A 25,446-nucleotide genomic window follows, 5' to 3' on the forward strand; every position below is an offset into this window, starting at 1 on the left:
TTTCTATATACCTTATAATTGTTTTAAATGAAATTAATTACCTTCGTTTAATTTTTTATTTCCAGGATTTTTGTACATCCAAAATCACAAACTCTGTACTTTCGAATTTCTTGCATTCAAATTAAGAGTTGCTCAATTTCAAATAAAATACAGATGATTATAATCTATACAAGATCTACAGTTTTGTTTCAGGAATTACATAATACATACTAGATTTTACATTTCTAAATCGTTTTTGGTTTAATAAAATACGCAGTCTAGATTTTCAATCTTAATACAAATCTGCTTACAAATTTGTCGAAGGCACAGATTAAGAATGGACACATATTTTGAACGGTGAACACGAAAACGGTGACGCCGACTGGAATGCAAACGAACACAATTAAAACAAAGCCACATGTCAAACCTCTTCTGTTATTGAGATGTATTTTCAAATTAATTTCAAGCACTTTCCAAACATTGAGCAAGAAGAACACTAAAATTTTATTTCAAAAATGAGATCAAGACTTTACAAAAGCAATAATAAAGACCCGATAATTTGATGATTGGCGTTTTCACACTTGGATTAGATTGACTCATTTTCAATTTTTGGCATTTCCGTCCATCTTCAGATGCGCCTTGTAATTCTCTCTTAAAACTCAACCTTTAGCATAATTTCTTATTCTGTTAGCACTTATAAAGCTATTCTTCACTTCTAAACACTTCGGTAGGATAGTTCGTCCTTCTTTCGATTTTACAAATCAAACACAAGCTAAATTGATTCCCCTTCAAGAATTTGTACGTCCACGGCATGAATTAAGTTAAACAAAAGTGTCTTTAAACCGTAATTTGGTTTCAAATTAGCACTTGGTGAAGTAGCATAGCAGAACAGGTCACCCCAAAAGCTATCCAATCGCCTCGGATGGCTCGTGTGTTTCTTCTTCGTGCAAAATCAGTGACATCTGCTGCTGGCTTAAGCAGGTCACCTCGTCCAAGTCGTCTGGCGGCCTCATTTCCTTTAGTAAGGTCATTTCTTGGTCGAAACTCAAATCGATTTTCTGTGGACAAAAATTAATCTTATGAAAGACAGTGAATATTTTTATAGAATCCGGGCTTATTTTCGCTAAGAAACGTTTCACAGGTTCATTTTTAATTACAATAATCGTTTTCCAGTTTTTGAAATCATGCTAAAATTAGTGAGTTAATGACGTGGGAGTTTTTTTAAATGAGTGTAATATTAGAGATTGAAAAAATATTTTGAATAGATCGCATTGACCTTTTAGGCTTTTTTGCATAGCATATTTGATTTGAAAAATATTACCACAAAATTTAGCATTTCTGCTGGGCACTTTATCTATAACAATTAAGAAATTTTGATTTAAAAAAAAATATAAGGAAAAATATGGGATTGCTGATCGAAAAGTGCGAGTGAAAACTTGTCAGACTGCTGAAAGCTCTGAGTGCTTTTTTTCGCATTTCATAATGGCAAAATACTTTTCAAATAGTCATTAAAAAAGGGAGTTCACGATTTTAAACGTGATTTGAAAAGCATGCGAACCTGGATGTTGCGTGTGAAGTGCGAACGGACGCCTTGCACTATGGTGACTAGAAGGGCCGCAACCCCGAAAATGACGGCGATCGCCGCTGCCAGTGTCGGCCACAGCGCCCTTTCCGCCGCCGGCGCTGTCAACTTCTGATGATCTGCAACTGATAACAGAAAGGCATACATGAGAAAAGTGACTTGAATAGCACAATTTGTGTTTCCGCAAACGTGCAGTTTGTCCGGCACGAGTGGGGAGAAAAAGGATTGTGTGTTCGTGTTTTGTACAAATTAACCTGAAAACTCGATGTTACACACATGAGTTGCTCAGAATTTCAACGCGCGCACTTAGCAAATTTTTGTCTTATGCAGAGATAATAGTTAGCCGCGTTGGCGTCCTTCCTGTGCGTGCTTGGTTAGATAATAATTATTGGTGTTGCATGCGTGTGGTTGCCATTAATGTGGCAAAAATCATTGTATGCCACACAGTACTGGATATAAATAGATTTAATTGTTTATTATCTTAAATGTGTTCCGTTTTAAAACAAAAAACTTCAGTAATTAGTTCTAAAAATAACTTATTTACCCATATACTTGAATCTTTATTTTAAGGAAATGAAAAATTGATGCAAAAATACTGGAAGTCTCAGCAAGCCGCTTGTGCAGCCGCCAACCGCCGCGAATCTGGCTAAGCTGCGCAAGCCACGCAAGCTGCCAGTAAAAAAGGGCAAAAATTAAAAAGTGCAGGAGAAAATATCTTCCGCCTCTTCGGGCCTTTAAGCACTATCAAAATTCACGTTTCAAATGTTGTCAGCCGCGCCAGCCACCGGTAAAATGACCAGCCGCCGCCGCTGGGCAAAAAATTCGGCTAAGCCGGTCCCACCAGTCGCTGCCTTAAATCTCGCGACTGATTGTGAGACCTTTAAAAAAAGACAAATCTTGTAATTGCGAAACTTGCCACTTGCACTGTAGGGAAAACCAATATAATTAATTAATGCAGAAAGACGGTTGTGTGCGATCAGTATATTTAATATGATTGATCAGTTTTTGAAATCATTGTTTAAAATAAAGCTACAGCTGTGTCAATAAGGACCATATTAATTTATTTTACATAATTGATAGCAGGTACCACAGCTGGATAAGTTAGCAATGAAAGGGTAACAAAAGTCATCTTCTAGCAGCGCCGAGGCAGTCAAGTGAAAAAGACTTTGGGGGTCGGCAATCGAGACTGTAAAGCTGTCGATTCTACTCGGTTGAAAAATAAACACGCAGGTGCTTTTCCTCGAGATGGATGGCGAGGGAGTCGTTAACATTATGGTGTTCAAAGTGTTAACTGTCGAGCTGGTGCGTTATTCAGGCGAGAGCAGTTTTTTGTGCGGCAGCTGGGGACGCGGGAAGGTGGTCGAAAATGACATGCATGCAGCTTGCTTTCTGCTTTGCATATTTATAATTTAGGCTTTGGCTGATTCAATAGTAATTGAACATACACAGCACCTTTTCGAATACGTCAGCAAGCGTTTCTCAGGATGAACAACTCAGAAAATTGCGATGTCACTCTTTTAGAAGAAATGTCTTTTTAAATATAATTGCTCCCGGTCTTGAATGGTGAGATTCTCAGGCATGTACAGTTTTTTGTCAGCCTATTATTATTCAAATTAGAGTCCGTCTTTTCGCGTACTGTTTCAGCACACGTTGTCGTATTAAATTGAAACTGCATAATTTATAACTGTGTCTTTTATCGCGACTTAATTGTTGCGGAAATCTTAGCGTGAATAGGGTCTTGCACTTATTTTGAATGAGGGACATTGTGAAAAAGAGAAATAGATTATAATAGCAGGAAATCGGCATTATTTTAATCGAGATGTCCTTTTGACCTATTTGTAAAGGCGAATAACTAAATATGTGCGACTATGCAGTCCATTAAAAAATATTCATTATTGGAACCACGCACAGTAGAGATGAGCAATAATTATATTTTATTTGCCAAAAAACAGAACTTGTGAGCTACTGCAACAAATTAATAATTTTATGACTTTTCACGCATATATAATTATGGCAATAAAACCTCAACGGTTTACAGCTATACTTAAGTGCAACGACAGAGACTTTATATACACCTGGCAGGTGCGAGCTGACATCAAAATTTAGCATGAATATATATAATACATAAGCGTCGATAAATGCAGCTGTTCATGTGTATTGCTGAAGAAAGTGGCTGCAACTAAACTCGAGTTCTCTAACCTTTCTGAGTATGAGACGGTTTAAAAGGTGGTGGCGAAATGCTTGAGGCCAAGTTTTAACAATCTAAGATAAATTAAATGTTACCAGTTAAAACTGAGAACGTTTCAAAGCTTGCACATTTGATACTTTGTTACAATTAATTGTAAATTGGTGTGCAATGGCAAAATTGGCAAACATGTAGCCGTGTAAAATATTTAATTGATTTTTATTTTTGTAAAAGCTCTTTAGCTGTAGTTATACGGACAAAAAGTTGTAACTCAAAACATCTGCACCAGTTCAAAATGTTAAAAGTAAAAAAACGCGCCGGTAGTCGCACAGCAGCCGAGCACGCTCGTAAAATATGCAGCCGCACGGGACAGGACTTGACGTATCATTTGAACAAACTAAACGTAAACCATTGCTTCTACAAAATTAAAAATAAAAATATTATTTTACACGACTACGTGTTTGCCAATTTTGTAGTTGCACACCAATTTATAATTAATTATAACAAGTTGTTGGAGGAAAGTTAATATCGTTAAACCTACCTGGAAGATGTTGATACTGCACAAAGAGCTCGTTCCTCCAGGCCGAGGAGGGCTTTGGCTGCTCCATGACGAAGATGGTGTCATTGCAATGCTTGGCAAAGAAGTCCATGTTGTGCGGCCCCATGACTGTGGCGCAACGGTCACACACGGTGTCCGTCCGCGTGGTGCATGACTGCGCTTCGTACAGACTGGGTCCGCACTTGGAGCACGGGTAGCATCTTTCAAAGGCGGAATTGTGAGATGAGTAGAAGCCAGGCGGGCATTCGACGCACACCGTGTCGTTCAGCGGCGAGCACAGTTGCACCATTCCGAAGCCCGGGGGACACTTGGAGCACTTCGTGTTAGATGCAAGCATGTTTACTGTTGCAGTCTGAAACAATTTAAACGGGCTAATCAATATTTTTTTCATGGATTTGATTAAAACTATCATCTATAACTGGCAGTGATCTAGTAGCTTATGTTCCGATGCGTATCTGATTGTAATTTGGATTTCACTCAAGTGAGTTCCCCTCTCAGTGGCTCTGGTTCATAAATTGCAGACATGATTTGACCGTGCATGGTTTTTGCTACTATATTTACAGCATGATCGCATGAGCAACTTTCGGGGAAGGCAGGTGGCAATTGGTGGGTCGTCTTTTGTTTCTCTCCGACGGCATCATCTGCCGCGCAGCATCAGGGGTGTGCCTCTCGGGGGCAATTAGCGGAGGAAGATATCTTCGCTTGTGGCGTCAGGCGAACCCACGAACACCACCTGCGTCGCGTGGCAGCTTGCGCTTTAAACACCTTTAGCCGCAACAACTGCTCCTTTTGTTTTGTTATTATTGCAGGTCACGTACCGTGCGCGTGTTTTATTGACGCGAACTGTCCTTGCTGTTTGTTTTCTATACAAAAAATTGCAAGGTGATTTTACTGACAGGTGGGATACGAGATTCGCTTCTGACGATCGGTAGAATTTCACTTGAAATAAGAAGGCATTCTTTTGGCAATTTTTAGTGCGTCAGGTAAGCAAGGCGCGCGCTTTATTAAAATCACGATGTTGCAAAGCTAGTAATTTTCCCAGAACAATTTTTTTACTTAAAGATGATCCAAAGTTCCCACAGAAATTACTTTATCCCCAACTCGAGGGTTCATTACTCTCAGATTTTACTCCTCAATGATGGTCAGTGAAGAAGTTTGCGCCAAATTATCTGCAAGATAAGATTTTCTGATAATTAGTAAAAACTGCATTCGCTCTCACACACGTTGAGTTTGCAGCAAGCGCCATTGTCCTCCTTCGGAGAAAAAATTTTCAGTTCGCAAAGTTAAAATATTTTCTGGTGAGTGCATCGCGGTCATTATCATATCTGGGAGAACAGGTGCCGAGGAAGCGAAAACATGGTACCAAAATAATCGTCCGCGCGAGAGGCAGATAAAATCGTCAGCGCTTCAAACAACACACTTTCATTAGCATAACGTTTGTGCTCGCTTCTGATGATGATTATTTTTCGCCATTTCTCTCGCCAATTTTGCAATTTAATGAGCACTCCCTTTCCTTTCTACCAGGAATTCCAGATACTGAGGGGGTCCCCCTTGTTTGAGTGCTGAATTAGTTATTTCACTGCAAATTTATTACCACAGGCTCCCGTTCACTTCCGAGAACTACTTGCACAGCGCACACCAAAATAAACCTTGAAACTGCATTCATAAATAAAAACAACTCCATCAAACCACTTGACGCCTGCTATATTAATGATCTATTCCCCCCTTCCTGATTATGCAATATTAAAGCAGATAATATCGCAATTGTACTCATGAAATTGCTGCAAAAAGACCGACTTCGTGAAGCTATATACCGCATGAAAAATTCCCTAAAAGTAAACTAATGCTTATTGCAGCACTGTTAAGCCCGGAAATAAGTTTCTCTCCTCTGAAAATGAAATGCAAAAGTGGTATGATATCAAAATTTCGCAAGTTCATCGTCCGAAAGCGCGCGTGTAATTCAACTTTCGGCGACTAGTTTTTTGCAGCTCCAAGTGGGTGTTACATCACGAATAAATTTGCATTTTAATTCGTTTTTTGTGCCGTCGCGGCGGCGGCAAGGGTGGATTACCTTCCTCTCATAATTAATTTGTACAGATAACAATGAGAGAGTGCAAACAGGTTCAAAAGCATGTGTGTGCGCTAGCAAAAAATCGAACAAACGCCCACATGAAAGCACAATTGCGGTGAGAATCGTGGCAACTGACGCTTCATCGTGTTCATTACCTCGTAAAAAAAAACTAAAATTTGCTGATAAATATATTAACAGGCACAGAAAAATATGATTTTTCGGAAATAAATCTTGCGCAGCAAAACAGTATTGCTAACTTGATTGCTATTTAATCCTTTATGACACTATGGAAACTTAACGAAATCTTAAAATGGAGCATTGCGATTCTGATCTAAATAAACTTCGCTATAATTTTTAATCGTTCAAGCAAAAACAATATTTTGCGACAAAAATTAATTTGAAGATAATCCTGGCTCTAACAGTCTTCTATTTGGAGAGAGAAATAGCACCAAAAATTTATGCACAAAAAAGCTTTCTTTTCTGCGAGAAACTACAAGGATAGGTAAGCCTGGGCGGCTTGGAGTGAATTTAAATTAATTTTCATGAGTAGGTTTTTTGTCCGTTCTCGGTAGCATTTCTTATAGAAGAATCTAAATATTTACTTTTTATAAATTTTAAATTAATTGCAGATGAGCGAATTGCGACAGTGCATTTCGAAATATCAAGTGATTTCAAACAGTCGGCAGTGTTGGCAAGAGGAAAGGAAAAGCAGGAGAAAAAAGATCAAACCGAGGCGTGGGATCAAATAATGAGCGAATGCAATTTCATTTTCCCACCGGCACTAATTATGCATTGCGGTTTGGAGTAACGAAGCAGGCGCGCTGCGGCTTAAGTTTTTATACTTTAAAGTTTGCTCTAGCTCAAGGACTGATGCCCTATCTGCCGCTTGCAATGGGAATATATACGCGCGTATTAGGATAAAAACGCGTGCGGTCTCTGGCAATCTTATTCATTTATCAAATGCCCAGCAAACATTTTCGTCGTGTATTTTAGTGCGTGTTGCGTTGATTCCCAAGTACGGCTCGGTTCATCTTGTCACCGTGCGAGCCGCAACGTATCATTATAACGACAGCCTTGCTTGTCTTGACACTGCCATTTGATATTTTCTCATTCCTCATTTGAACAAGATTAGAGGATATTAAAACAAGTGATGCAAAGAAGGCTTTGGTTGAATTTTGGCTAGGGTGTGGAAATAATAGATTATTTAATTAATAGATTCAGTTACCGAAAAATGCAGGCAATCAAAGTAATTGCCCCTCTTTGATATAAATCTCTCAACACGTCTGAAATGAACAGCATTTCCTTAATTGTTCACCCTCTTTCCGTTTCAAAGCAGCTGCCACACGACAGGGGTCTATTTTCTTACCCTCAACTAGCACAGAAAGGGTTGTTGAGATGATTTTTATTTCCTTCCTGATTACAAATCCGCTGTCAGTCCCCTCACTCGCTGCAAAATCCTGCTCCCTATACCTCAAGCAATTTTCCTCAATCGTGCGTTTGATGCTGTTGTGGAAATTATGGATGCAACTGGTAAAAGCGATTGTTTTCTTGATTGCCAGATGCGATTTGGGACGCAGCAGCTGCAGCTGAACTTGAGCCCAGCGGGCAGCGACCGCCTGTGCTTTCAATGCAGACAAAAGGCAACAGGCTGCCCCCACGAGGCTGATTTTTAGCTCCATTTGGCGCTCGCTCACCTTACAGATGTCGCGTGGCTTGTAATTCTTCTGCTGGGTACAGCAGCACATGCTCTTAGATTTGAGATTGGGGGTTGATTTTACACACCAGACGCCTGATTAGTTTCTGAACAGATATACTTTGTTCAAATATAAAAGACTATTTCAAAGACTTTCAAACGGACTTTTATTAGAGGAAATTGCATAAAAAAGTTAACAGAACAAATTATTCAGCCTGGAATATTTCATGCAACTTTCCAAGGAACAAAATTTAACGACCAAAAATTGTGACCAGCTTTTGAAGTTGATTATTCCTGTATTTTCTTCTTTGCATACCTGTCACTTTTGTGGCGACCGGCGGGGCAAACACTTTAATTAGTTTTAACAGAATTCACTGCTCTCAGCTATATTTTTCAAAGGTTGAATCTGGTTAAAAAAGTTTTCCCTAAATATCCTGTGTCCTTGAGACTGCATTCAAATCTCTCAAAATCTCTTCCGAAACTTATGACTTAAGCTTTCTTGTCTGTTATTATTCCCCCAGACTGAGTATGACAATAGCTAGCTTGTCGTAAACACACATGTAGGAGTCGCAACGGAACAGAAAAGCGCTTTTAAATTCCATCTGATTAGAAGTTAATTATGTAATTGCGCGCGACTGCATGAGCGCAAAATATGTCACTAGAGTAAGACGTGCCTTTGTCGCTTATTTCCTGCACGCCAAATTCTCAAAAGCGAAAGTGCCATCTCGGAGATGACGAGAAAATTAAATTTGTCATTGTTCTTGTCGAGGGCTGGATAAGTGAATAATTGCTTCTTTATCTGGTCGGCATCTGCACTTGCTCGTAAAAATGGGAAAAGGAGGGAGCATTAATTTTTATTATCACAAAACAAGAAAGCAAAAGCGCTAGAGAACGAATGTAATCGTTCCAAGTTAATTTTACGCAATTAGCTGCTAATCTAATTAAGAAAACTAGTTTCGTTCCCGCGGCTGAAGCTGACTAAAATTTAATTGGAGCAATTTAAAACAAACAAAATTCGATAGTAACGACTGTACAGCTGATAAAATAGCTCAGGATAAGAAAATTACACCTCGCCAACATCAGAGAAGAGGAATATAATTCACCTCACTTTCCGTCTTTACTCGGTCCGTTATTAGTTGTGAATAAACTTACGCAGCGCTGTCGGCGAACGAGATTAATTGCTGGATGGAAAGGAAACATTTTTTTCACAAGCTGAAAATTATCAATTAAGTCGTGTGCGAGAGCAAATGCTTTTTCTAGCCAACAACGTAAAAAATGTATTATCCATTCGGAGGAAAGAACTAACACTCCTCCCCAATTTATCACCGAAACGAGTGCGGTGCGTATAATGCTGTTATTAATGGTGTTGTGAGTCACAGGCTCAAAATGCATTTATTCAGCAACGACGCGATAATAGGAAAAGAGCGCGCGCTGCGCAAATACATGTACGTTGTCGGATGGGGGCAGGCTGCATGAGGATGAAGGAGTCGTAGTAAAAGTGCAGCGAGCGTAACCATGGAAAAGACCGCCGCCTTCTCTCTCTCTCCTCTCCTCCTCCGTTAAAACCCTGAGTAGAAGCTCTGAATTAATCTCGGAGGAAGCGGAAAATTAAGCCAACGTGTGTTTTTCTCATCTCGGGGACGGAGTGTCCAATAAATTATGAGGTAAGGAGCCGCTCCAAGCGTTGGTGCTCGAGCGTCAAAAGCCCAAAATTAAAGGTGTTTTCAAATTCCTACGTGCCCTTGAATGGAAGGGGTTCGCTAGGAGAAAATAGTGCTTCATTGTTAGAGCATTTATCTATGTTGGCACTCCATGGGGGAAGTGCTCAAAAGATAAAACGAATTAAATATTACGCACGCCTGCTACTTTTCTTGATTTTTGTTTCGTTATCCCGCACATTTAATCAACATAAAGATAGCAATTCTTTGTTTAACATTGATCTAATCAATAATTTAATGAAGAAAGCAACAAGTGATCACCACTAAAAATTGTGATGTGTCTGTTTGTTTCAATCACTTCAGATTGTTTTCCTCTTGTTATTCCTACAAACTTGAATTAAAATTCAAGACATTCGATTAACACCCAAGTAAATATTTTAAGTCATATTATATGCTCAAGATGACTCAGACAACAATTTGACACTGCCCTGGGTTTTCTATTTTGAATGCACTACTAGAGGAAGTGGAAACAGTCCTAATTTATTGTTTCAAATGGGAACCACGCGCACAGACTAAAATAAAACCAGAGCCGAAGCGTTGTGCTGCTTGGAGAGTGAAAAAATGCATGCGAATTTTGAGATTGCGTGGGACGTTGCGTTTGGAAACGCGTGAGGGAACAATGCATTGTAAAGCTGGCAAACTTTTTTTTAGTTAACCCATGCATGTCAAAACGCACGCAGAAAGGCAAATGCTCCCCTTGATACGCTAGTTCAGCTATATTAATCAAGCTGGTCAATTGCAGCGACCTGAGAGCGAGAGAGAGACGCGGTCTTAATAAAGCACTTCGTCTAAATTTCGCGCATGGAACTAGCAGCAATAAATAACGGAAAAAAATTGTTTCAAAGCTACCCATGCGTGTGATGCATAATCGCGATGATATGGATGGAACACTTTTGCTCATTTTATTTTAATTTGTACACATTTCTATGCATACACACACGCTATATATTCTCTGAAAAAGAGCACTGTTGTCAACAACATTTTGAATATTATATTTTCAGGCTTAAAATTTTGTTAACAAGACATTTCTGTTGTAATTACAGTCACTTTTGATTTTAATATTTCCATTCCTTGTATCACAGTGAACATTCAAAGCATAAAAAATATGAATGCTTATTTGGCACAGCGACTTTGCATTTGATGAAATGCTGAATAAAATTGAAAGTTTTAATTTTAAAATAATGATTTCTTTGATTAGCACACAAAGTGGAGCGTTGCAAATCACCGCATGTGAAGTTGCAAAAAAATGCTGATAAGTGATTAATTAAAATTCGATACAGCAGCAGTACACGACACCTCAACAGCAGGTGTGACAAATTTCAATTGTATAGCTCATTTTTTATTCGTTTTCAGCTATTGCACAATTTATTGCCAAGATCAAGAAGCGTCGCGATCGCGGCTTCAACGCTTACAAATGCAAAAATCGCCAATGAGACTCACCGTCTAGGTATATTAAATCACCATTTTTGCCACATTGGCTTGTTTTTAATTATTCTTGCATTTTCTTTAATTGAGAAACTATGTTCAATATAATTTTAGCTGAATCAACGTTTCCTTCGATCTAAATTTCCTCAGTCTAGATCTATTTCGGACAAAAATTAACATACCTCTATGTTTATTAATAGGGTATAGGTTTTGATAATCGTAGAGCTACGCACCAACTTTGGCACAAACAAAAGAACGTAAGCATTATAATTTATGACCTTCACAACAACATTTTTTATTGCTGCCAAAAAACTCACATCTGCTTGCGCAATTAAAGCTGATGGAGATATAAACATTTTTATTACTCACATCAGCCAACCCTTTTCTTTCGCACACCCACCAAGTTCCTCGGTTTTATTACGTAATTAGGAAAATAATGGAAAGAGAACGCACAGAGCTAACTGCTGACTCTTTATCAACGCGTTCATCGCCGCCGCTCGCTAATGCACTGTTTTTAAATGCACACAATTTTGGACGCCAGGAAAGGGGTAGAGTTTTGTGCTCTGTCAGCTTTGTGAATTGCTGATGCTTTTAAATATATTCCGTACCAAGAAACACAATGAACGTGCGGCAAACGGCTGCTGGCGGAAGGGTTGAACTCGCTCACAGATGCTGCCTTTGGTCGGGAAGCAGGAAGTTGAGCTGAGGACAACAGGTGGTACTGCGTGCTGCCGCTTTTCTATAATTTTTGCCTCCACTTTCGATTTTCTACTTATCAACGAACCAACACTGCTGTCTTCAATTAAAAGTCAACGACTGCAGGGTTTCTATTTACATACTGTGGCCAATAAGAGGGGAGAAGCCGCAAATTTTCATGGTTGGAAAACTTAATATTTACGTATTCTGTCAAAATAATGTTGGCTTTGAACAAACGAGGGTTGCGTGGTTGTCAAAGAAAATAAAATGTCAGTGAAGGTCTAAAATCAGAATAATAATAATCAACTTCATTTTAAAAACCAACCAAAATTTGGTGTGAAAAACTTCATGAATTTGAATTTACAGGACAACAAGAACCCATAAAATTGTTATTTATTCCAACAATTTTAATTTTTCCACGTTCAACTTGTGTCTATTTAATGTCACGGAGATGTTCATCATTCAGTCCAGTTGAAAAAAATAATAAATCTTGATTTTCTCTTCTAATTTGAAAAAAAATTTCAGGAACTATTTCCAAATATTGAGTTAGTTTACCATTTTTCTTTTTCTGGGCAACCTAAAGTCATTTGTGCTGGTACAATTCAAAAATTAAAGTTTGGATATTGCTCATAAGGTTACGTGAATTTTCTGAACAAAGCAGCTTGGCATTCTTGCCTGTGCTTGTTATCAATTTTTTTGCATATATCAAAGCGGTGGAAGTGTACACGAGATGCCTTTTTAAATTCTTTAGCGAACAACCACACTGATGTTAGTGTGCGGTGAAAAACTCACGGAGGCGCGGCCGCTGTTTTTTCCCTATCTAAGTGAAGAGCTTTCGACGGGCAGTCGGTATTCTTTTTAATGCACACTGCATAATTATCGCGCTCATTAATCAGCAGCGGGTAACAGGCCAGCAAATTTCTCGATTAAAAGCTGCGGACAAAAAAGCAAAGTGCCTGTTTACAACGTAATGTATTAGTCAAAAGAGTTTTGCTCGAGACTAAAAAATAGCACCGGCCAGCTGCACCATGTCAAAGTTAAAATAATACGATAAGAGGTTGACTGCAAATATGTTTGCGGCATCATTTGAAATACAAATGATAGAGAGCTCAATTTTATTTTTCTTATGTCACTCGAGATAAAAGAAGTGCCGAGAAATTTCAGCTTAATTTATGCGGAAAGTATGTTTCGGTATTTTCTCTCACATTGCTACACACCATTATAAAAGCGTAAAAGGAAGGATGAGTGACTTATTAAGGATGCAAAGAGAACCATGAACATGAGGATTTAACGACCACAATAAATTAATTTGCATTAATCATCCAACTTTGCTGACAGTTTATGCAAATTCAAACAAATTAGCACGATGCGGCGCAGATTTATTGTTTAAAACACTTTTAACATCTAAATGTAAACAAGTCAAAACTTTGCACTTCATGCTGGTGGATTAAGAAATTGAAAGACGAGTGTCGCATAATCTCGCTCTTTTCATCACGGTCGGTGTGAAAATCAGCTGTCGAATCGTTTTCGCGACGCGCGCAACAGACTGTTTTAAAATCTTGATATCCACATTCGCCTGAACAAGAGCTACTTTCTCGCGCATTTTTCTCCTCGCATGATCAGGAGCATAAACAAAAGGCTAAATTATGTATATATGGAGCAGTCGTTAAAGTGGAATCTGGTTAGAAAGGATGTTCCAGGATAATTCCACCTGCCGGAGCCGCCGGCGAGATGTGATAACGCAGCTGCCGCTTCAACAGCCCGACAGCTAAGCAAACTCCGCACGCGGCCACGCCGAGGATTTCAGAGAGGAGAGAAAAGCAGGTGACCCTCAAGGCTAAGAAGGAATCACCTATTGGATTTACGATCAATTAATTGGGACCATTTTGCTGGATTCGTCTCCTAGACTGATCCTGATCTGTTATGTTTTTTATCGGCTTTGGTGAAAATTTAGGCAGCTGTCCTTTAAATGAAGTGACAAATCCAATTAGAGAGCTCTGCGGTTGGTCTTTTAATTTCTAAAATACTTTTTAAAGTGGTTAGGAGCAATTTTCTTTGATCGGCTCTCTCTCTCTCTCTCTCTCTCTCTCTCTCTCTCTCTTTCTCTGAGAGCAATGGAAAGAGACTTTAACGACCGCAAATCTTTCACGCAGTTTTTTCTAAAAAATATTATTATTTGTTTCTGCGTGTATAGCTTATGAATTGGTGTGGTTTCTTTGCAATAAATGAGCACTCAAGGAACAAAAATTCGTGAAATAATCGAAGGTGCAATGGCATCTGCTTTCAAAAGTCTCTAGAAAACACTAAAAGAAAAAAGCAAATGCTAATTATTTATGTAGGAATGGTATCGCCCGCGAGGGGATCGTCGCGTGCCACAGATTTAAATTTATTCCAGCATTGAAAAATTCTTCATATAATAATAATAAATATTGATTTGCAGTATGAATATACTATGAGTTCGCATTTTGCGCATCGAATTTGTCCTTCCCCCAATACAACTTCCGTTTTTCAAAGGAATAAACTGCTCGCTTGGGACCCACTATAGGTGCCTTACACCACGCGGCTCTCTTCCCTACTCGTCACAGCGTGGATGTGCGATAGGAGAAAAGTGGCTGCATCTCCGCTCTCTCAACAGCTTCCGGCCTAGCTCAACCCGCAATAAAATGCACGCCCGCCTCTCTCGTGTTTCTGTTTACATTTGATACACACTTCATGCAAGACCACCTTGATGGTGAACAAAAAGAGTTGCGAGTGGGTGGGGTCCCCTACGCTACGTTATCTGTATAATATAATAAACCACCCAATTAAGTTCTCGCATCTGTACGGCTTCGAGTTTGAAATCGCGCAGCTGCCTGTGTTTTGTTTCTTTAATGACAATTTAGTTTGAAAATATCAACGGTTCCCTTAACTTCACATGATGATTTTTTAATTGTCTGGCGCACATAATGATTTCAGAAACACTCTCACCGTCGAATATCAGTATCTCGACTCGTTGGAAAGTGAATTTGCCCCGCACTTGGTAATTAGACAAATTCAAAAAGGCATTAGCACTGTGCAAGTGGCTGGCGCGACCTGAGGAGCTTCTCTCCGCACGCCAGTGCGTGTTCCGCCGAGAACATGTTGCTAATTAAGAAAGAGAGTAGTGAAATTGATTAAGCGGACAGCCTGTATGATGTTAAAGAGTCGATTACTCGCTCACTTGTTGGCAGAATATTATGGTTCCGTTGCTGCAGCATACAAAATGCAAAACGAGAGGGGCTTGCCGTGCGTTGTGTATTATGCTTTAATAACACAATGTAATATTAGGTGGTTGGAAGTAATTGCATGTGATGTTTTCATCCGGTGAAAATTAGCGCTACATGCAGATGAACCAGCTCGCAAGCGATGGGAACAGTGCAACTTTGTGTGATCAAGAATGAAAAGGCAGCCGCGCGACCTCCCCCATCTTTAACAGCGGTTTTCATTGTTGTGGAAAAGAAGACGCGCGATCGATGCCAAGAAAGCTGTCGCACTTTTCTTTCTCAGGTAGTCACTCGGCTCTAGTTCCGCTCCTCCACTGATCTCCTGCTCATGCTCAAATTTGGCCTTGAGGGATTCGTTTTCTTTTTCTCGATTCTTATACCACCAAATGCAAAACTTGTTTTTCCCCTGTAAACCTCCATGTCAAAAATCAATTCCGTATGCTCGGTTTGAATGTCTGCAACAAAAATCCCACACAAACAAGCGACGGATGAAACAGGAAAAATTGTTGCTTATAATTTATTTATCAAATTATATCTACCTAATATATTACATATTTACTTAATTTATGATCATCCAATTTCATTAATTTGTGAGAATCTAGCCCCCTACAATTCTGTTGCATTCAAATGAGAAAATCGCAGGAAGCCGGCATTTTTCTTTAAATATCGGCAGTCACGTAAAAATATCAGTCAGTTCAGAGGAAACGTCTCATTTCTCCACGACCACAGCAGGAAACAGTGTGACGATTTTCTCTAATTAACTTGCCATGCGCCACATAAAAAGCCAATTGCATAAAAATTCAGTTGCAGCATGGAAAACGACGGCCCGCCCCCGCAAACACGCCACTTCCGACTATTCTAAAAAAGGTGCTTTGCTTCAGGCTTCATTACTGTTTAGTTTTTGCGTATCTTTTTTCGTTTTTAGTTGAAAAATAAAACTCTTGATGATTTAAATGTATACCCGAAAATTTTACAATTAAATAATTAATTATTCAAAGAGACATTCATTCTAGAAGTTGTTATTTTAGTTTTGTGTTTTATTTTTCGTGCACCATTTAAGGAACTACCCACGCAAAAATAACAGTTAATTCAATACTCATTAAAGTTTTAATTTTTTTACCTCAAAACTAAATCAAGCATGATTTGCGATGTTCATATATATTTCTTCTTTAATCCAAATAGAATAACAATCAGCTTTCTAATGCAATTTTTTTCAAATTTGACTCCAAAAAAATTGATTTTTACAATTTTTAAGTGAAAATTAACAATTACGTCCTTTTTAATACAAAAATGAAAATATTGCTAAATTTTATCTTTATCACAGTTGGACTGATAGGATAAATATATTATTTTAAATGAGATAAAGTTTTGCCTCAAACGACGTAAATTTGATAACTATATCAACTTTGAGCGCTTCGTTCTTAAAACAAGGACAAAGGATTGGAAAAAAGGACCCTGGGAAATTTGTAGCAATTTTCATACTTTTATGTTAAGTTACTCAAGTATGCTAGGCTCAATAATTTCATGCAGAAAAATCGAGGTATTTTTTATCGATGCATACATGTAGGCTTATGAGTTAATAGGTGATGTGGATTCAGAATAAAAATTATGTATGTAATTATTTTTTTAAACCGATGATTGATTCACTTGCATTAGTAATGGATCGAAATTTAAACCAGATAACAGCATCTAAGAAAAAAAAGTTTTGTACTCACCTCAGAAGGGCAGAGAAACTGGAAGACTACAAGCACGAGGACCACTTGCCACCGTCTAGCAACCCTCAAGTCCATCATCTTGTAGCGAATAGCGATTTCAGCCTGACAATACCGATTTCATTTCGATCGATAGACCTATACGTGCGTTATCGGTATCCCAGGCGACTTTATCTGCTCCGTGCTTCCTCCCGCAAAGCACGCGTGCAGGCGAATGGAGCAGATGAGAGAATTAAAGACAGAGCCTGCTGCTTTGTCCGTGGGCCAGCGCTGAGTGAGTGGCGTGTGTGAGGGAGCAAGCGAGAGCTCTGCGTCAGGGTTTTCCTCCTGCGGCTCTCCCTCCCTCTGAATATCATTTCAGTTTGCACCTTTCAGCGCCACAACAATAGCGGGGGATAAACGCTTTCTCCATGATAAAATATATGAAAAAAATTGTTCATGCATAAGCAATTTTTCACGAAACTGTTTTATTTCATGCATAAAAATAACGTCCAACTTGTAATTAATCAGAACCTAAAAATATAAAAAAATGTAATAATTAGCATTCATTTGAAAATATAAAGCAATATTTTCTTAAGCTAGTACAAATATATGTACAAATGGTTGAAACACTTAATTAACTCCACCTAAACGAAGTTAACTATTTTATTGTAATATCAGCTAATTCAATCTTAATGTAAGCTCAACATTATTATAAAACTTTTTTCAATGCTTTTTTGAGCACGCTGTTGATCAGATTGCTTCGTTTGACTATCCGAATTCAAACAGAAAATTAATAAAAATAAAAGTACGCTTCTCTTGCTCAAAGGCCCACACAAGTCAACGTGGAAAGTAAAATAATCTCCTGACTTGGCTTAAATATGCAGTGAAGGGTATTTCGTATATGAAATTAGATATACTAAAAGAGCATGCATGTGCCGCACTGCCACACTTTTGGCCTTCTGTTCTCTCCTTTTAACTAAAATTGCGTTCAATATTTCCAATATTCACCACATTTGGGGGATGCAGCAAGGATAAAGTTTCGTTGGTTGGATTAAAATTTCACAGTGCCTGCTGGCTTGTTTTTCTTTTCTCGTGCAGTAACTGCTATTGTACAGAATATCGATCGTACTTATCATAAATTTAAACTTTTTATTTTTAGGTAAATTTTAAGCCATACATGTATGTATCACATAGAAAATAAAAAAAAATAACTTATTAATTGTGCCCCCAACGAATCATAGTAAATTTTTCACCAAAAGAGTATTAGCATTTGATATTTTTATTATATAATATAGTCATGCCTTCTCTGCATTAAATTTAATGGATAGCCATATGCCAGGTTGATTGAGGAGGAGCGCTGTATTTTTGTTAGGCAAAAGTGCCCCTGGAAATCCACAGAGAAAATAGAAGCAAAAAACTTAATTGTTATTAAGACTCAGTGAATGATCAATGATATTCGTAAGTCATTTAATTGTCACACAAAATATCTAAAATAATTCGATTCAATAAAGCAAAAATGTTTGAAAATATTGTATCCCTGACTTCATGGCTGGTATAGCGTGCTGTATCATCTGATTCTGATAAGAGTTGAACATATTATTCAAAAGATCTGGTGTATTATCGCAAGAGGGACATCTTGATTCATCAATAGAACAAACGCTCGCAACAAAAATATCATACTCATATTTATAATTTCCAGATTAGCCATCTTCTGGAATGCTGGTTTCTGCAATACAAAATATTTTACTTGCATATTCACAAATTTAATGTCACTCATCTCTCAATATTTTTTTATGTGTTGGAAAGGTATTAAATTAATATATTATTTATTCAAACTCACATTAACTTTAGAAATATAAAAACGATATTTAAATTATATGAAGTTGGCAGGAAGTGTGTTTGCAAACTAGGCAGGCAAAATTATAGTTTTACGCGCCAGTGGTTTTTTAATCAAATTCCAGTAACAGCTAGGAACATATTTTATCTTATGAAATCTCTGACGTAGAGGTATTTTAGACATTCATGAACAGGAAAATATTGCTCCGCCACTTCAGTTTATGTCGTAAATAACATTGATGGGATTCATCTCTAAAATATTTAACAAAACTTGCATTTATTCTTAATTACTTTTGCCATCGTGTAAATAAAAGTTCCGCAAAGATTATGGTTATTCTTACTATCACAATTTATGACACAATTTTAATAATATAAATCATCTTAAAAACCTCTCATATATTATGTGCAATTTTAAAGTGAAATCAGTAAAATTAAAATCAAAGAAATTACATGAGACAAAACTTTGGCAAGAAGATGAATCAGGTGGAAGCTACTGATGAGCGGAGAGCCATCTGCCCAGCCAGGGATTTTTAGGCAGCAGCTGTCCTCTTCTCGCAATCAGCTAGCGGCTTTTGTGGCGCTGCCAGCTGCGGGGGATGAAACGACGAGGGACGGGAGATAACCACCGCTCGCTGCGCGGTAATCAGGTGAAAAAGAATCACATGCAGCAGCTTTCGTCCACAAAAAACGAAGCAAGATGATCTCTCGCGGGGAGCAGGCACGTGGCTCATGTTCTTTGTTGCAGGTCACGTGTGTGCGGCCGTTACACGATAAATAAATTTAACAAAAATAAAATTTAAAAGGCTATATCAAAAAATATTGACAGCAAAATGAAAAAGAGCATGAGTTATGAGTCATCTGTGAATACCTCAATCTAAACTAATCTAGCTTTTAGCATAAATTTATTAGTGTGCGAATATAGTAGACTTCACATTAAGGTGTATTAGGGACACTGAAACTAATAGTGCCACTCGTAACACTGCCAACTTATCAATTAAGTGAGTTGGGCTCAGCGCGGTGCGAGATATATTGTATTGATCGTTTTTGCGTTAAATGCTATATAGTGTCTGTCTGCCCATTCTTCCCTACGTAATTTATTGATGTAATGTGATTTTAAATATTTGTGTATGGCTTGGAGGAAGAATAAACAACATAAAATCTGCGGAGCTGATGAAGAGGGCGACCTATAGCAAATAAAGTTAGTACTGGCCGGTTAGCCGGGGCTTACCTCTTCTCAAATTCAAATTTTTGATAGTTAACAATTTCCCAGTGGAAAATAATTTTAAAGTTTTTACTACGGCTTATTTTTCAAAAAATATTAAATTATACATGCTTGCGAATATTTTTTGTTTGTTTTTAAAACATTAATTTGTTTCAAACACTAAAAACTACGAAAATGTAAATGGTTTGAGAAAACATTGTATATCAGTTTATTAAACACGCAACTGTTTTTATGATGTAAATAAATTCCACGTGCATGTGTCACATTTTGGCTATTTTGAATTTCTTTAAAATTTACCAGATTTTCGTGACCCACGAAGTTTGTCACCAGCAGGAGCTATTTTTGTTTCTTGTTTGGCGTCAAATTTAGAATATTTTGACACAGCATTTTCTGATTTACTTTAATCCAGGCAAACGTTTTTTTCTCCAAAAATCGCCCTTACAAAAAAACAAAAACTCTGGAGCCCTTGTATAATCAGCAATTTTTTTTTTAATTTTGGCCCCGTATTTTAGGGTGCGACATAGGACTACTAGGGCAACCACTCCAAAATATGTTTTCTAAATCTAAGGACCCATACCAACAGGGTGTCAACAGACATAATTAAAAAACAACAAGAAGAGAACAAGAATAAGTTTGTGATACATCAATCATTTGGTTAAAAAAATGCGTGATTGCTGTAACCACTGTTATTCTTGAATACCTTAATTTATGCAAACAGTTTTTAATTGGACTAGTTGACTGCTCATTCCTGAGCTAATATTTTAATTTGAAGTTAGACAAATATAATAATTTATTTATGGCAGTATCAAATCATACTCATATCATCTATCAAGGATAAATAACAAATTTATTGTATTTTGACAAAATTTTCTTTCCTTTTCAAAGTATTATGCTTCTGTCTCTGTTAAACATGCTTTCTTTGACGAAGGCTCCTCATCATTGCTGCCTAAATCAGCTTCCCGTTTGTTTTTGCCTTTTTCAGATGTTGGATCCTGTATTCCAACTTCATCATTAGTCTCCTTAGCTTCATCGTCGTCATCAAAGTAGATGTGCTTGTTTGCTGGTTGCCTGAATTGAACATAGAGGATAAGAACAGCTTAATCTATCTAACAAACGTACTTTTGACCAGTCTTCCTGTCTCTTTTCTTTTTGCGCTTGCTCCTCAAACTAGGATCAACATTGACCTCAGGTTGGTCATCTGCGACGCTAGCTTGTAAGTTGTGTACCAAATTATCAAAGTTGTCCATCGTGTTGCCATGCTCGGGAATATCTGAGGTTGGCCCAGCTTGGTTTTGAGCTTTAGCCAGTCGCCTTTCCTTCTTTTTCATAACCTTCTTAAGAAAAGCGCGCTCTTTTTTTTCTGCAACTATTTTCATTACATTTTCCCAATACTCAACCTCCTCAGAGCCTGAAATGAAGGTAATAATTCAGATGTCAATTAGAAATTTAGTTAATAAGCAGGTTATTCCGACCTTCAAGTTTAGTAATGTGAGGTGCGTCAGAACTCAATAAGGCATCAGCCTGCTCAGCAGAAGCAAATCGGATGTACACACAATCACTTTTAGCATGGTTTGTTACAAACACAACTCCTCCATTTGGTCGCAGTCGAATCCCCTCCTACAATTAGTGTTAAGGACCATCATTCAACAAAAAATGAGACTTACAATATATTGAGCGAGATTTCCCAAGTGCTTAGATTTCTGTAGCTTGACAATGAGACCTTTTTTAAGAGTACATTCCTCTTCTTGGGCACCAGATTCCTCCTTCAATGTTCTGTTTTTCACATGGAGTCGATTTAAATACCTATTTCTCAGTCTCCTCCAATCACACCTGAAAGATTCAGTATTATTAATTTAGCAAAATTAAGGTCCAATTATAGTGTATACTTCATCATGATTTTCATTCCAAGTTTCGCCAAATCTCGTGATTCAACAGTTGAGTTGACCAGTTTCATTCTGTCCACTTCTGGAGCATCTGCAGGGTTGTCCGTCTCATGAGTTTTGATACTCAAGAGCTCTTCAGGTGGCCTATTTGTGCAAATCAACAAATCTGAGCTCTTAAAGGCCTGGATGAAAGTTAAATATAAATCAAATGCATCAACAACTTAAGGGTTGATAATTTACCTCATAGGATTTCGCAACATCCTTCTCTGACGTAAACTCGATAAATGCATATCCCTTGTTCATTCTGGTCATCTTGAATACTGGTAATGACACATACACAACTTGTCCATACGAAGAGAATATTTGTCTGAGCCACTCAATGTCTTTGTTCTCGGGGACATTTTCCTGCGAATATTAACGCGTTCGATAACATATTCCATTCAAAAATTAAAGGATGCATACAACATAGATGACGTGTTCTTCTATTTGGTCAACATGTTGGATTTCAGTTGTTCGATAAATCTTTTTACCATCAGGAGTAACGTGAAGCATTTTGGACAGTTTGACAGCATCCAAAATCACTTCTTTACTGTCCGTCAGCTCTTTCAATTTATGAAAAGTCATGAGGAGGTCGATTGGAACGTCTGCAACATGCATAATTAAATTTAATTTTAATCATGCAAATATTGCAATTTCTGCGAAACTTCTTACAAGGATCCTCACACACTTTGTGGGCAAAGTATTGGTTCCTTGATAGGTTTATGTCACTGAAGTAGAACTCTAAGACACCATTGACCTTATGCAGGAGGCTCTCTCTGCACTCAGAGAGCTGATCCTCACCAGTCTGGGTGTCCGATGGTTCGTTATGTGCCTCACTTTTGTCATGACCAGCCATAGTTTCCTGAAAATTGACGATGGCAGTTCATCGGCTACGCATAATTAAATGTAACACAAAATCTAGAGAGACAAAATTACCTCAAAGAATATCTGACGTGGAGAGAGTGAGGTACTGTTTACATAAGCAAGATAAATCGAATTTACAATACAATTTCAGCGTTTGTTTTGCGCACTAGCAGGCCGGCGCGCGATTTTCTCGCGTTCTCGCGCGTGTAGATCATCTGTCATCTGTTAGTATATCTAAATAATACGACTTCTGGGAAAAACTTCCATCGTGCAACCCTTGATGGCAGCACCTGTACAGATTTTATACACAAAACACATTTTGCGCAGAACGGGGAACGGAGCATTCCATTCTGAGCAGATCTTGAGTCCATCTGTTGGTCGAATTGAAAATTAAAAATAGTATGTAAACAAACCGCACTGTTGTTATGATTACATACATACATACCAGTTTAAGTTTATTTATAATTAATACCTCGAACTCTTGATCGTAGCTTAATGTGAAAATTCGGAAAATTCAATCTACATAAATTTGAAGTGAGGTGTGTATGTATCATATATAATATTAAAAACCATTTTGTATTGACCGATTAATACATATAAAATACATGCATTATAATACATATAATTCTTCAGAAAGGTTTGGAATCAATTTTAACAATTTCAGCTCATTCATTTTACTGAGGGGTATTTTGTTTCAGATCTACGTTATTATTGGGGCCGAATTATCGAATTATGGCGAATATTTCCAATAGAGCTAGCAAGATATTCCGAGAAATGGGACTCGAGGAAGATGGTCCTGAGCCTGATAACTCGGAGACACAGTCGTTTATAAAAGAATTAGCACAGAAACAACTGTCCAAGCACACATCGTTGTCAGAGTAAGCAGCCATATCGGTTTTAAGTACATCTTTTAAGGATAAAAATGGCAATGCCATTCGTGTTTGCAGACAGTTATCGTTCAAGCAAGACTTCATCCAGGGTTCGAATGATGAATTTTCTTCAATAGAATTGCCAGCTGGGCTAGCTGCGCTTGACAGATTTTCAGCATCAACTTCACAATTGAGCTTCGACAAGCTACTTTTGAGCAGAGGCATTGCCCAAGAGGAGCTCGACTTCTTTTATGATTTGAAAAAGGGAAGACAATACCTTAAAAGCAAATATGCAAAATTAGAACCAACTGCGTTGGACAGGAAGATTAGTTTAGTTATCAACAAAGTTAAAGTTGCAACTTCCTTTAATACCAGGTTTGAAAATAAATTTCACGCATACATAGACCAGTTTCAGTTTGAAATTAAATTCACAGCGGGAGCTCTTCATCACCCCAAGAATCAAATTCAACTCATTATTACCCTCCTAATCATCCAATGAATCAACTAAAGGAAATAGAAGTTAGCCTTTTCGGTCATTTAAGAAAGTCACCTGAGCAAATGAATGAAGGTTTTAAAGTTCAGAAAAGAAAAATTGAGGAAAATGAACCAGTGTCGTATTTGGCTGAAGGTTGCATTGATAAAGCCATTTGTTTCACAATTTATTAATTCAAACTTTCAGGTGAATCACAGTGGGATAAGAAAAAACAGAAAAAGTATCAGTTGCCTCAAAAAGCGCAAGCAACAACAGCATCTCTAAAAACGTGTGCTCCAAAAACATTCTACACTATCAAGGATGGGAAGACTGTCTTTTTAGGAAGGACTGCGCCACCAGAAGTGCCACCGCAAGAAACTCTATCTAAACCTACTCTGGGGAAGCCTTATGTTGCACCACATCTCAAGACAACAATCCCTTTGGAGATAATTAAAACAAATTCCTTACCAATAGCAGAAATAAGAAAAATTACCAAATTCCAAAACTATGAAAAGGGCACTCCAAGTAGGGTAAGAAAGATATTCCTCTCAATTTGAGATAATTGAAATTTCATTCTTTTGTAGACTTTGTTTCTGAAAAACTTATCAGGGTTGGTGCTAGAAAAAGATCTGGCTGAGCTTTTTGGGAACTTTGAGCAAGAAGGAAGCCAAGCCATCGTATATCGGTTGATGGGAGGAAGGATGAAAGGCCAAGCATTTGTGAAATTCCCAGGTTTGATTTTTGCATTGGTAATTTTAGCATGAGATAGTAATTCGAGTTTGCTTATATATTCAGATGAGAAGACAGCGGAAAGAGCTCTTGACTGTGTAATTGGCTATCAACTGAAAGGGCGGCCAATTATCATCCAGTTTGGAAAGGAGAGTTCAGCAAGCTGAATATTGATGAAACCCTTTAGCTTCACAAAACTTATAACTAATAGACTGAAGTGTGATATTAATATAAAAATAAAATTATGTTAACCATTTTATTGAAATTACACGCCTCTTTAATATAATTCATAAAGTAATCTCTCGCTACTTGCTGGTTAGCACCTTTCCAGCATGCGTGATTTGGCTTCACGGGACGAATGTCTAGCGTTTCAATGCAGTCCTCGGTGCGGATGCAAGTGGCCCTTGAGTGGGCTGGGTCCCTGTGCGGCCAGGTGCGCCCATGTTATCCATTCGCGGTGTTACTGGGACCTGGGTTTCAGCATTCATGCTAGTGCAGTGCGCGCCCTTCCCCCTCCTCAGATAGGGATAAAATGAGCATAAAAAAGTTCAAATATTTATTATTCAGTACAATACAATGATAGAATTTGCCGTATTACTAATTATAATTTATATTTTAATTATTATGAATTTCTGACCAAGTTCCTATTTGTACTAAATTTTGTAATGAAATTAAAAAAGTAATGAAT

General features: G+C 37.9%; 3 protein-coding genes across 6 annotated transcripts; 1 reads left to right on the forward strand and 2 right to left on the reverse strand.

Annotated features, from left to right (window-relative positions):
* Positions 1-42: 42 nt before the first annotated feature.
* LOC135941886 (tumor necrosis factor receptor superfamily member 11B-like) lies at positions 43-17,132 on the reverse strand. Its single transcript, XM_065487655.1, has 4 exons — positions 16,866-17,132; positions 4,288-4,657; positions 1,538-1,686; positions 43-1,037 (listed from the first exon to the last, which is right to left on the reverse strand). The coding sequence occupies exons 1-4, from the start codon at positions 16,941-16,943 to the stop codon at positions 885-887; spliced, it is 750 nt and encodes a 249-aa protein (XP_065343727.1). The 5' UTR covers positions 16,944-17,132; the 3' UTR covers positions 43-884.
* Positions 17,133-20,728: 3,596 nt separating this feature from the next.
* LOC135943272 (la-related protein 7-like) lies at positions 20,729-22,920 on the reverse strand. 2 transcript variants are annotated; one of them, XM_065489731.1, is made up of 9 exons: positions 22,761-22,920; positions 22,497-22,686; positions 22,248-22,429; positions 22,026-22,190; positions 21,789-21,967; positions 21,567-21,732; positions 21,375-21,519; positions 21,022-21,310; positions 20,729-20,970 (listed from the first exon to the last, which is right to left on the reverse strand). In XM_065489731.1, the coding sequence occupies exons 2-9, from the start codon at positions 22,678-22,680 to the stop codon at positions 20,790-20,792; spliced, it is 1,491 nt and encodes a 496-aa protein (XP_065345803.1). In that variant the 5' UTR covers positions 22,681-22,686; positions 22,761-22,920; the 3' UTR covers positions 20,729-20,789. The 2 variants fall into 2 exon arrangements, with proteins under 2 accessions (XP_065345803.1, XP_065345804.1); XM_065489732.1 differs by having other exon boundaries at positions 22,497-22,714; positions 22,761-22,894.
* A 203-nt stretch (positions 22,921-23,123) lies between these two features.
* Positions 23,124-25,026, forward strand: LOC135943273 (RNA-binding protein 41-like). Of its 3 annotated transcripts, none has more exons than XR_010575183.1 (7): positions 23,124-23,325; positions 23,387-23,566; positions 23,636-23,932; positions 23,992-24,185; positions 24,237-24,554; positions 24,614-24,761; positions 24,825-25,026. XR_010575183.1 is itself a non-coding variant. In XM_065489733.1 (7 exons), the coding sequence occupies exons 1-7, from the start codon at positions 23,294-23,296 to the stop codon at positions 24,923-24,925; spliced, it is 1,275 nt and encodes a 424-aa protein (XP_065345805.1). In that variant the 5' UTR covers positions 23,127-23,293; the 3' UTR covers positions 24,926-25,026. The 3 variants fall into 3 exon arrangements, 2 of the variants coding, with proteins under 2 accessions (XP_065345805.1, XP_065345806.1); XM_065489733.1 differs by having other exon boundaries at positions 23,127-23,325; positions 24,237-24,559; XM_065489734.1 differs by lacking the exon at positions 23,124-23,325 and having other exon boundaries at positions 24,237-24,559.
* The last annotated feature ends 420 nt before the right edge of the window (positions 25,027-25,446 follow it).

The sequence above is a fragment of the Cloeon dipterum genome, chromosome 4 (genome assembly GCF_949628265.1).
Source record: "Cloeon dipterum chromosome 4, ieCloDipt1.1, whole genome shotgun sequence".
Classification (NCBI taxonomy): domain Eukaryota; kingdom Metazoa; phylum Arthropoda; class Insecta; order Ephemeroptera; family Baetidae; genus Cloeon; species Cloeon dipterum.